Source organism: Aptenodytes forsteri, unplaced genomic scaffold (assembly GCF_000699145.1).
Source record: "Aptenodytes forsteri isolate BGI_AS27 unplaced genomic scaffold, ASM69914v1 Scaffold93, whole genome shotgun sequence".
NCBI classification, from domain to species: Eukaryota; Metazoa; Chordata; class Aves; order Sphenisciformes; family Spheniscidae; genus Aptenodytes; species Aptenodytes forsteri.
This window is the reverse complement of record NW_008794665.1, coordinates 119,769-132,815: the sequence shown is the minus strand read 5'-3', so window position 1 is coordinate 132,815 and position 13,047 is coordinate 119,769. Positions and strand designations below refer to the sequence as shown.

General features: G+C 42.8%; 1 protein-coding gene across 1 annotated transcript in view; it reads left to right on the top strand.

Annotated features, from left to right (window-relative positions):
* FAM13A (family with sequence similarity 13 member A) overlaps positions 1-13,047 on the top strand; it is a 133,830-nt gene that overhangs the window by 108,441 nt on the left and 12,342 nt on the right. The window contains exons 13-17 of the mRNA XM_009273530.1: positions 5,942-6,155; positions 6,542-6,680; positions 7,806-7,887; positions 8,013-8,233; positions 9,593-9,676. Of these exons, the coding sequence (XP_009271805.1) occupies positions 5,942-6,155; positions 6,542-6,680; positions 7,806-7,887; positions 8,013-8,233; positions 9,593-9,676 (740 nt within the window). The remainder of the gene's footprint in view (positions 1-5,941; positions 6,156-6,541; positions 6,681-7,805; positions 7,888-8,012; positions 8,234-9,592; positions 9,677-13,047) is intronic.

Genomic DNA, 13,047 nt, shown 5'->3' with positions numbered 1-13,047 from the left:
GCAGGGTTGTACCACTCATCCACAGCTTTAGCAGCCTCGCTTCCCCTGCCAGCCTGTGTCACTCAAACCTTTACACGTCCCTTCAGCATCTGTGCCACAGCTCTGGTTGCATCCCCAGTGAAAAGGGAAAGGACTGTGCCTCCAAATGCAGTAACACCGAGTTAGTTATTGCTTTGCTGTAGCAAATTTGGTAAGTCCATCTCTCAGGAAATTACCCATTCCTCCAGGACATAGTTGAGCTGACTTTTGGAGGCAGGGTCCTCTGTATCACACTGCAGGAGATACAGAGCATCTAGTGACCAGGGCAACTGCTAGGCCTTTCACAAATGGCTTGTGAGAACAATTACAGGTTGAGGGGTTGCCTTCAGCTGTAGCTGTCACTGCCTCCAGTCAAATGTTAGGAAAGGGCCTTGAAGAATGGGCACAAAATTATGCAAGACAACCTTGTCCATTGACTAGCTTTTATTTGTCACTCAGGCAGACTCTCCATCATATTAAGACCAGAGCTGCCTTAAAAACCCTCATTCAGGGGCACAGAACTGTGATAACTACTGCCAGGTGAGCTGGCAGGGCTCCCTGCCTTTTATGTTATGCTAGAAGTAATTTTTACCAGATTTTTTTTTTCTGTTTTTTTTAAGGTTCACAGCATAGTCAAATCTGTACACATCTGTACACAAGAGGAGAGATTTGCTGTACTTCTCCAGGCTATGTTCCCTTTACCTAAAGCTGAGCAGAGAGAGGACAGAGAAACTTGCTTCCTGCTTCCTCCAGTGCATAGGCTCACACTCTGCCACGTGCCTGCTTTCTGCATCCGCCTTACCTGCTACATATAGGGGCATATGTGTAGTAATTGTCAGGCTATTGATGTAGTATGCAGGGTGTGAGCAGTGCCCCAACCAAATTCAAGTGCGGAACACTTAGCCTAGGTGCATTTCCCCTGGTCCGAGAGAAGTATTTTACTAGTGTGCATTTGGCGGATGCAAATCAAATAGTTTTATTCTCAGGCTGGGTGTGAACCAAGCTGTCTCTGTGAACTGGGATGTCTGACTGCTAGGCTTGACTGCTAAGCCAGTCAGTTGGTGCCAGCTGAGACGGCTTACGAGCAAGCGTTTTCAGAGCTACTTCCATAGCAAAGGTTTTTAATTGTTGTGGATTACATTTGAATTGAGTGCTGTGAGCAAGGAGGTCAGAGTGTTCTCTCACGGTCCAGCACTATAGTGCAGATTTCTTACCAAATGTTTCTGATTCAAGCCCAGAACTTGCTATCCCGCCCACAAGGAAAATCTGGAAGTACGTTGCTCTCTGTAACAGCGGCTGGCCCTGTCAGCAGCTTGGAGCTGAACAGGCAGTTCAGTGAATCGATACAATGCGTGTGATTGCTGCCTACGTTGCCTGATTACTGACATTTTAAAAAAAGTTCTGTAGATGAGATTTCAAGCAGGATTTGCAGTAACAAGCACTTATGAAACAATCAACGGACATTTTTCTACAAACTTTCAAGCTTAAAAAAAAAAAGAATAAAAGCAGAAATTTAAAACAAATTTGAGTTGTGTTGAGAACTCAAGTATTGCAGCACTGAGACACTGAGGGTGAAGCTGATCTACAAATAGTTTTGACAATGACTTAATTGATACTTTCCCATGAAAAAAAGAGTAATGAAAAAAAATCCAAAGAGTATAGCAACAGGGAAGCTGGATTTAGATTTTTTTTTTTCCCCAACACTGTGGACTTAGATACATCAGTGTATTTGTGTGTAACACACTGTAGCGTAAGAAATCAAAAGGTGATGAAACACTGCATTTTTATTACTATGTGTAGAAAAGGATAATTGCATTGTTTACTGATTTTATTTTATAGCATTAGTATTTTTAAAATGTATTTTTTCATTGTTTATTATGATGTTATATTATAAACAAAATACAAAGTTGGCTTGCTAGCTGAGAGATGTGTCATCTCACTAACTGAAAAGGCGTGGTAGCACTTTATTTTGGCCATTCTTTTTGATCTACGTAGGACGAATACCTCCTGATGTATTCAAACAAGGATGTTTTCAAACATTTATAAGATGAGTAAAATAGGTTGTTACTGAGCTAGTGAATGTTTTGAAGTTTTAAATTGCTTTATTCACTTCATTATGAGACATCTTTCTGGGGTCTTTCAAGTGGGATTTAATACTAGGACCTCAGGTGTTGTAATTAGTTTAGGCTTTTTATTCCCTCCGGACCTACTTGGGTTTACAGCAGCTAAGATTTGTCCTCCTTTGTTTGTCAGATGGGTGTGTGTAAAAGCAGTGTTAGCAGCATGTATCAGCGGTGTGGCTGCAGAGAGGGAAACAGGAGATGCCCACGGCATTTTGCGGGCTGCACCTCAGGTGTGATGTATGGGTGGGTGCCCCTCTGTTGGCCCTACAGCCCCCAGTAACCCTGTGGCAAATATACAACGTAATGATAAAAAAAGTCAGTTTTTGTCAGCAAGACAGCTTGGAGCTCACCAATAATACACCAATTTGATACAATTAATCTTTCTTCCTTCTCGCGTAATACAGGTTTATTAGTATCTCCAGCCCTCTATGTGGCAGGTTGGCAGAGAGGTTGTATTGCCGTAGGCGTATGTGTGCCTACAGAGTTCTACAGAACAACCCCTGGCAGATGGCTGACAGCTTTGTTGAAAGATTAGCTGGTTATGCGATTTTGAGAGGGAGTGCAGCACTTCTGAAGGACTGCAGGCTCAATACCAGCGTATTTCACTTCTTCTGCGCCAACTTAGAAAAGGCGTACCTAAAAGAAATGCGTTGAGAGTCTGACCAAGAAATAGAAAATTTTCCCACCCTCTGCACTGGTACAGCCATGGTGGTTAAATATTCCCAAATATTTTTTTTCATGAAAGGTTGTCATTATGGAAAATGGGGGAAAAAAATAGTACATGGAAAGAATGTGGAGATGAGTAGAAAACTGAGTTTTCTCTGAGCAAGAGAGATCTGTTCAAGACAGAAGATGAATAAGGGTAACTGCTCTGACAAGTCAATGGCAAAGAAAAGGTAAAAACATTTACATTCTTTACTGAGATTTTATTCTTCAACTAGCAGAAAGGGGAAAGGGTGACAACATTAATCCCGAGAGCAGATACTTCAAACCTGAACCATTAAGTCCAGGAATTTAGCAGCCTTCAGAAAAGGCTCAACACTTTGATAGCTATCTTGGATAAATGAGTAACAAAAGATACTATGTATTCTGTTTAAACGGGAATTGATTGATTGTGCGCTGTCAGAAAAAGCGGCAGCTTACCCTTAGCGGGTTCCTGTATATTTGTGCAACCCAGCAATTCCAGTGCTTCCAGCTGAAGCGCTGGGCACCTGGCCAGTATGAGAGAGTAGGCAGTTGGACTACAGCTCTGGTCCACTTCGTGATCTGATGTAGATAAAATCCATAATTCTACATAGCTAAATACGTTCCTTAATTAATTACTGTGTCGCTTTCTGGGGGGATAGCCATTTTGTGTTCAGATGAGATTTTTTTTCTTGTAAATACTTACAGTCAGCAAGGGAAACAAGTTACCCATAGAGTCAGGCCTTCCAGGAGCAAGGGTTAAAAACATCTGATTTTCTATAGCGGACATTTCTTCTGTCAAGTCTCAAATTTGTTTTTTCCTTTTAGGACTTTCTTTCCTTCTCCTTTTTAACACTTTCTCCTTTGGAATGCGAGGTTCTGGTTTTGGGCAGTATTTTGAAATCAACAAAACAGAAAGTACACGTACCTCAGTCTCCGCTAGCTTGCATAAAGTGCTTTGCTGTCTTTTGGGGTTTGATCAGAGGCTCTTTGAGCCATTGCAATTCCCTGAATGTCGCATGCTATCTGGTATATAAATCCACCTTGGGACAAAGTCACATGCGTCATGCATGATTAATAATGGCTTTGTTAGATGGTGTGGTAGGAGCTTAATTTGGTTACTGCTAAATATGCTGCTGATTTCTTCTTAGTTTATTCCATCTATGTAAATCCCACGGAGGTGTGATTTAACAATTTCCAAGAGCAAATTCTGTTTGGGGGTGAGAGTGTATTCCAAAAATAGGAAGTGAGAGATGTCTAGAAGAATCACGTGCATCACTTCACTTCATTCCTGCTAGTCAAATGTATCAGACTTGTTCCTTTTGTTTTATTAGCCTTCATTTTGCTACAAGGGAACTTGTGAGAACCTTCCTGAAATCATGAGGGATTCAGGGAAGTGTGCGACACCAAAGTGTCTCAGTTTGGCTAAAGGGTTTGCCCTTCGTTTCACCTCCCTTCTTAAAAGATTCCTTGAGCGAAATATTTCAGGTATTAGGAACTGCCAAAGTTGAATGCAGCTTGGAGAAAACTCTGGTTCGAGAAATTAACTGAGAGAAGTGCAGGCTGCATAAGCTTTCCAATCCATGGCAAAACAGCCTACATACACTTGGGACTTGCACACCTCATCGAAGTAGCCTCTGTGAGCCAGGCTTGTATGTGCTTCGCTTATCACAACACCTGCGAGAGGCTCTTACGCAAAAACCTCCAGCCATCCCTTTCAGAGCAACGCATCAGTTTGCATGCAGCACCAACCTCTAAGCAGAGGCGTGCCATTTATATTCATGCGCTAAGGAAGAAGGGAAGAGGAGGAGAGCATCGTTTGATGCTGTTTACAGGCAAAATACCACTGAGCCTGTCATTACGGAATTGTGGATGATCTTGCGCTGTCCGAATTGTACATGGGGGGAATATTAAACAGCGTAGGGGTTCTGTAAGGGAATCCTCATGCAATCCATTCTGAGCTAAGAAAATGTTAACCTTGTTCAGCAAAAGGAAATACTGCTTTTTATTCAAAAATTGATCACTTCAAAAGCCCCTTTTCTTCGTGGAGGAAGAGTAGACGCACTAGGCATGGGAAATAATGAGTCCATAGCTCTGCGACTGGTCTGGGAGCTTTCTATAAGGTTTTTGTTTTGTTACTTGACTCTAGAACTATTTGTTAGATTTATAAGTTCAAAGCCTGGCTCTTAAACTGTCTAATCCTGTGGTGCTAAGTAGGAGCATGCAAATCAGCTTAGTAAACTATCTGAACACAAAACGTTAGACTCCTTATGGCATCTGGAAGGAGTGATCACAAGATTGAGGCAATTGCTTTCCATGGGCTCCACTATGCTAATCAGCAATGCTAAGTTGGGTTTTCCTTTCTCTCCCACTCTACCATCTCCCTGTAGAACATTGCTTTTACTTCCAGTTGGTTAGATTGTCCAGGGGACCGAAGATTTCCTCGCTTTTCTACCATGCTGTTAAGCAGCAGGATTGCATGTGAAAGAGAAAAGGGGGGAGGGAAACTCAGACCATATTACCATAATTGTTAATTTGCAGGCTAGACACCCTGTGGAACAGGTAGTAATGTGAGACACCTTTTCCTTGCAGACTAGAAGAACCTATGCTTACTCCTAGTCTTTGAATTTCCAATAGCGGACGACAGGGTTGTATTGGAGTGCTGGAGGCTACGGGAGGACAATTAATATGCTATTCATTTACAGCATTTGTACATCCTGAAACTGAAAAAAATCTTCTTGTAATCCAGTTGCCTCCTCTATACTGCCATGTGCCAATAATTCTCTCTTGTCCAGCATAACTTTTTCCTCAAAGGTTCTGGCTGGCGATAGCCTCGTTTGGTGTCAGTCTGTGGTAATTACTGGCCAACTTTTGTGTAGTTTTCTGTTGCACCTTAGGAGATTATTTATGTTTGTGTAGAGTACCCGCTATGCCCAGGCAATGCTTTGCATTGCTTCGCACTCTGGGCAGATGCGAGTAATGACCCAGAGAATGCTTGATGACAAGGAATCGTGGTCCAGGACGAATGGGTCAGGGCTCATTAGAGAAGTTGCCTGGAGTCTGTCGTACATGTAAAACAAAAACGATAAAACCAGCCTTTGTCTTACTGTTCCCAGAGCCCATCCCTGCTCTTTCCTCATGGCAGCGAGACGGCTTAGACTCAGATGAGGCTCGCCTTTCCCCGCAGGCTGGTCGCTTAATTCGCCAGCTTCTGGATGAGGACAGCGATCCTATGCTGTCCCCTCGCTTCTATGCCTATGGACAGAGCCAACAGTACCTGGATGATACAGAAGTGCCTCCTTCCCCTCCCAATTCTCATTCCTTCATGAGGTGGGTTGTGATTTGCTTGTGCTGACTCTCGCACCCAGCTGTAAAGGGTTTGCACAGTTGCATCAAGCAACATCTCTTTGGATCACATATGCCAGGTAGATATGCTGTGTTGGGTTTCTGTTCCTACCAACAGGAAACGGATATTTTTAGAAAAGTTCTTGGTAACTAATCGTTTCTGGGTTTGTGAATTAATATCTAGGGAGTTGCTGTTGCTGAAAGAGGCTGTTACAGCATCTTTTGCTATCTGTCATTACAGAGTAGCAACATAGCTTTCTCACTTCTGTGGGATTTGCCTTTATTTACACAAAGTTTAAGTGGCCTTTTCTGCATTAAGATGTACTGTGGCTGTTTGGATAAGCTCTTCCTGCAATCTCTGCTCTTGGTAGGAGGCGGAGTTCATCTTTGGGATCTTATGAAGATGACAGAGAGGACCTTACCCCTGCACAACTCACCCGGAGGATTCAGGGACTGAAGAAAAAGATCAGGAGATTTGAGGACAAGTTCGAAGAGGAGAGGAAATACAGAGTGAGTCTCTAGGAGATTAGCATTTGTATGGCGAGGTATGCATTAGCAACAAAGGGAACGGACATCAAGGAAGTCTGTCAAACGTACAGAGGACTTGAAAGCTTTTATAAGAAAGAAAAAAAAAAAAAGAAGAAAAGAAAAAAGCTGCTGCCCAAAAAAAGAAAATGTGTATCCATACCAAGCAAATTACCTTTCCAGGCATTATGTACTATCACAAGAGTGATACTATCACTGTAACTACTAGCACAAGAGAGAGCCTAATAAACTCATAGGATTTTGATCACTGCTTAAGACAGCGTGCCAAAAGCACACACTCAGTGTGTAGGAATAGCTATGTTAAACTTCTGTGTATTTATTCAAGTTCAGCTTATGGGATGCACAATTGCGCATCTCATTTGCGTGATGGTAATCCCAGGACACCAGGGCATTGCAGAGGAGAGAGAGCAGCCACCTTTACTCCTGAGCAAGAAACCACAGGCAAGTGCTGCTGAGCAGTAGCAGTGTACTGTACTCTAAGTATTCCTGACGTGCCCTTCCGACGCACAGAAAGCTTTTTAAGGAACTAAAGCTTTGCATGTGTGCATCTTTGTTGGTGATCTAAACCACAAAGGATTGTACTGAAAGGATCTTGCCTGCAGTAGAAAAGGCTGGAAGAAGTGCTCAGAGCTTGCTGTAGCCTAGCATTTGGGTTATTTTGGTGTCTTTGGATGTAAGGCAGCCTTTGGTGTGGATACATGCATCCTAACACTTCTCAAATAGTTCATGCTAGACTTCCTCTATTTTGGAGGTGCCCTCTTGTTAGGAAACAATAGGCACAAGGATTCCAATGTGCATCTGGCCCTCTGAGCCACTCCTACAACTTAATGTTTGCTATCAAAAGCTTTGTGTTTTCTAAAAAGAAAATCTCATGATTCCCCTAAGAGACGGTGTTGTGACAGGCAGGAGGAATTAAAGCAAGGTTTGAAATGAGCTGGTCAGAGGTATGCAGGTGCCAGTCAGAAGCCAGTGCCCATGCTCTATGCCGGGTCCAAATTCTATTGTACCTTTTTCTGTGACACACGCTTGTTTCAGTGGGTCTCTCCTGTTGGTTTAACACAGATTCAGCATGACTGTTCTTTCCTCCAGCCTTCCCACAGCGATAAAGCAGCCAACCCTGAAGTGCTCAAATGGACAAATGATTTGGCCAAATTCCGAAAGCAACTTAAAGGTGAGCAGCCACCGCTGGGCAGCTGGACTCTGCCTCATTTAAATTTGATGTTAGGCAGCGATCCTGTCAGTGTCACATTTTAAAAAAGAAAAATTACTCTTCTTTCCCCAAATGTCCCTGTTTAGAGTCAAAACTGAAGATATCGGAGGAAGACCTTGGCCCTGTTGTGCGTCAGCGGAGCAACACGCTCCCCAAGAGCTTCGGCTCTCAGCTTGAAAAGGATGATGACAAGAAGCCAGACCTGTCAGATAAATCTGCCAAGCCTGCCGTGGAAGCGACCCTTGATTCTATCCAGAAGAAGCTTCAAGAAAAACGAACAGAGACAAACCGACCTGAAGATATCAAGGTACAGTGTAGACAGATCAGATTTAGGCCTTTAAGTACAAGTAGGTGACTCATGCCTGCACAGTCACTTGTGAAAGCCCTGTGGTCTTCTAAGTTTTGTCACAAAATCTACAACCTTTACTCCTGGCTCACTTGCTTTAGTTTCTCTCCCTCTGCCTTTGGTATCCGATTTTTTTTCCAGAGCTCAGTTTCTATTGAATGTCATTGTGTGTTGTTTTTCTGATGCTTGTATATTCCAAGTAACATTTCTGAATTATTGCAATATTCCCTGCCCTGTATTTGGCTATTTTTGTTGTTATGTCCAAAGGCTTTTGGCAAATTCTGAGTCTTCCAGTGATTCTGGAGATTGGGTCATCTGTTTTCTTCTAGTTCACTCCAAAGCTGAATGCTCTTGTATTGGGGCAGCAATAAAATTGGCTGCTCTTCAGAGTTTCATACTGAACTCTCTAAGCTGCTGTATTCTTTGAGGGTTATCAGCAGGGAGGTCTTTGTGTCTGATGTTGCTAGTTCCAGAAGTTTGGGCAGCCTTGTAAGTGAAGTCCTTGAGTCTGCTAACATGTAAATTGTGCAATGCTTAGTAAGAGAGGGGCAGACAGCATTATCTTTGTTTACTAGAGCTGCAGAAGAAGAAGATACACACAGTGTGTGTTTGGCTGTTTTCTGATGGTAGCAAGAATCCACAGCCTGGCCGTTTAAAGAGGGCCTATGATAGTATTTGGTGCTGTGATAAGAGAGAGAAGGCTCGGTGTCAGGCAAGTTCAGTGGGGGATCTCTGGCAAACTTAGGGAAGTGTTCTCCAACTGTCTGCCCTTTTTTTGGCTTGGTCCCCTCAGCCTGTCTGCCAGAGTTTTTCACTCCATAGCAGAATTGGCAGAAGGAGGCAGTCTGACTGCGCTTCAGTTCTTGGTAAAGTATGTTTGTGGTAGTCAAAGCAAAGATGGCAAGCTTTGCAAGAGGTACTGGGGCTTGTCTCAGATTTGGAGAAAAAGAAAGAACATGTTTTGTTGTAGAATTTACACTTCGGATCCTAACTGAAAAAGAGCCACCAGCATTAAAAGTTGCATACCATTGTTTTTTCAAAGCACGCTGATAATTGATAAATCACCCTTATGTACATAAAACACCTTCATATGCAAAGTTTATACGGTTTTAATCTGCCTGCATTGTGCATAGGGTGCCACTCACATTAACAGTCTCTTTGGCAATATAGCTGGGAGAAGAGCACTGGAAGACAGAGATGAGTCTTCGAAACATTAATGACAAAATGACATGACTGGTTAGGCTACAGATCGGTATTGTTTGAGTCCAGGAATCTGACTTTTTTTTTCTTCCTCCTTTCTCTCTGCGCCACTTTTCATAGGACATGACAAGAGATCAGATAGCAGCTGAAAAAGTGGCTCTTCAAAAAGCTTTGCTGTATTACGAAAGCATTCATGGCAGACCGGTATGTACAGCAGCATTTTTTTCAAAGTACATCTTTATATGTCTTTGTCTGTGGTAAATGATCCCCCTAATGCTCCTTTGATGTCACAGTCACTAGAACTTCTTGCTGTTCAAACCACACGTGCATCCTCTAATCCACCTCCCTGATCCCTCAGTACCGCTGCTACTGAGGAGTCTGTTCTCAGCAAGGTGATGTCTGCACACAGCGTTGGGCTTGGCTGATACCTGTAGGACCGAGCCTACAGTCTGAATGAGGCTGAACGTGCGTTATTTTGGCATCACGCTTGTCGGGATCCACAGACGTCCAGTTTGTGGCCCAGCAGACTCACCAGCTTTGCTGGGGACACAGGAATAGTGTGTGGTCCCCCATCCAACCAGGAATTTTGCAATTTGCTAGTATTAATGGCTAACTGGGAAGACAGGTGTGCATACATTGCTCCTTCTTAGAGGAGCTATAGCGTGTTTCTCCCGGCACCTTGCTGTGTGCAGGGAGGCACCTGCACCTTGCTATTTGCACAATCCTCTTGTGCCAAAGGATTCATGAAACAGTTTGTCTCCTGAGCATCACAGCATAAGTTGAGAGGAGATTTCATTCTTCCCCTGAGAAATGGATGGTTTTTTCCATGTGCCAGTGGAAGCAAAGGGCATGAGATTTCTTGCACATTTGATCTTAACAAAGGAAAATTATTTGTGAAGACAGAGAATTAAGTATTGTGTCCTGTTGATCCCTGCCGTGGCAGAAACACGGTGGCTTCCAGGCCACCAAGTTGGCTTTGTATGAATCCCTCCTCCTCTTTCACTGACACTATAATCTTTGCTACCAGCTGTATAGGTAAAGCAACTTAATTTCAGAGTGGTGCTAATCCCTTGAGCAGTGGCTTGGGAGCAGCAAATTACTGCTTATAAGGAGTACTTGATTAGTGCCGCTGACAAATCTGTCATTCTGCTGCTGCATGGGATTTCTGATCTCTTCCTTCCTTTTGCTCCTGAATTATTTCCTCCTTTGTCCCATGTTTTAAAAAAGTCTCACTAATTTATTTAAAAGCCTTCATGGAGTGCTAATATTGTACAGTAACATATACCAGCAGCTGAAAACAGCGTAGTTGTATGAGAGGACATGCAGTTTTATTCTTGTGTAAAATAGCAAAAAGCCAGCACAAGGGAATCCACTTAACCTTCCCTGTCTTCTCCATGAGACCAAGTCTACTTTTGTTGCTTTTACAATGATATAGATCAATAGGTGGCATCTCATTGAAGTGAACTCACTTAAATCTGTTTAAAAAGAGAACAAGCCCAGAGCCTAGCTTGTCAGCATACCTTTTTTTTTCCCCCTCCCCTTTCTGATGCTTTATTTATACAACTGCTTTTTAATTTGTTTGTTTTTAAGTAAGCAGTCTATACCTAGCAACACTGAACTGCATGGCGAGGAAGACTGCAGCTGATCAGCTTTTGCTGTTCCCAGCTCCTGGCACTGCAGCAGTGGAAAAGTACTGAGAGCTTGAGGAGAATGGGGATAGTTCAGCCAAGTATTTTTTTTTCTTGAAGATATTTAACTAAACAAAAAAAACAATGGAGCTCAGAGTTATTGTGCAACTGGGTCTTTCTGCACCAGTGATAGATGAACCTGCAAAGGTGGAACTGAACTGTTTTAGTTAAGCTAAAAAGTCCATCTCTGCAGAAATTCTTGAGCTGCTCTAACAATGCAAGCAGTGGTCTCTTCCTCGGCTGCTGCTCTTTTGCCATGTGGAGTGTGCCCCAGAGTTGTGTCAAAGGCTCCATTATTCCAACAGTCTTTTTGCATTTTGATGTTCTCCCAAAATATACTCGGGTTTTGCTGGTATTACTTATGTTTACCTAGTGAGACAGTTTGCCCATGTGCTAAAAGTTTTCTTTCAGGATCTGCTTTCTGTGAAGTGTGCTGGTGTAAGTCTGCAGGGCTGACTCAGGCCCCATACACTTAACTTCCAATGCCTAAATTAATTCTCTGTATTCTTCCTCCATACTGATATTCAGACACTGAAGCATGTCATTTATTTTTTTCATTCTTCAACATACCTAAGGATTTTTTGCCTGTTCCAAGGCTTATGTTTATTTTTCTGTACAGAACAGTGCTATTTATTGGCTTTCATAGGTCCTTAATTGAAGGTTTGGTTCTCAGCCTCAGCATAAGCCTCAGCATAGTCTTTTTTTTTTTTTTTTTTAAGTAACAAAGGCTGTCTAAGCCAACAGTAGTGCTGTGCCTCCTGTTCTACTAACTGCTAACCTAGTAAAGATAGGAATAATATAATATATATAGGCTACCCAGTTTCTCCAGCTGTATGCTTGATTGGTTGCAGAGAAACATCCAAAGTTGGAGGCAACTTTCTAGCCAGTGCAATTGAATGCAGACACATCAACAAGAAATTCAATACAGAGAGGGCTGAGTGAATTGTTTGATGCTGCTTGCATCCCTCGAATCCATGTGAGCTGCTTACTCAGTGAACAGCCAGCTTGAGGCTGTCAGGTATTGGAGCCTGACTGTGCTTCGGAGGTGTGGGACATGCAGGCCCTAGAGCTCGGACAGCCCATCTGTATGCCCCGTATCAGGCTTGGGGATGTTTGCATTGAACCCAGAAAGGAATAAAAAGGTCTTCCTCCTTCTTCCTCCCTATTGATCTGCCCCCAACATAGGAAATAGGCTTGGTTATCAGGAGGAAGAGGCTACCTCCAGATTCTTAGAGTTCATCCCTGCCACTCCTGGCAATACTTACAGCTCTTCGGCCCCTTGAAAACCAACACCCTCTCCTGCTCTGGAGGGAGGGTGTGAAAGCTTTAGAAAGCTTACTCTAGTGAAAGTCAACTGTAGACAAAACAAAAGACGGTTCATTTTAAAATTTCCTCCCTGTCTCAAGCTGTATTCCTTTTCTTCCTATTCCTATTGTAGAAAGGGAGACTGTACAAAGCTTGTTAGGGCTTACACTGTTGATGTTGATTTTTATATGGCAGCTGTTCAGATGCTCTGGTGATTAGCAGCAGTAAAAAGCCTTGAGGCAGATAGGCATGACATCAGAGTCAGTTAAAGCTTCACCTCATAAGAGCTTTATACTCTAAAGTTAGACAAAAGGTCTAACGGAAGGACTGTCATAGGATGTGGGTCAGACAGTGCTGAATACAAAGAAAGATGATGATCAGGTTGGTTGTGATGAGTATTTTGTTTGTTTTCTAACCCTGCTGTAACAAAACATTGAAGAAATAAAACCCAACTTCCTCACAACTAGTAATTAGTTGGACAGACATTTGCTTTCCCACACTAGCTACTGTCTGTTAGGTCTTCCCTTCTCCTGCACTGTCAGTACTACTGAGATTTTCAGCTTAGCTTGGATCTGAAAGAAA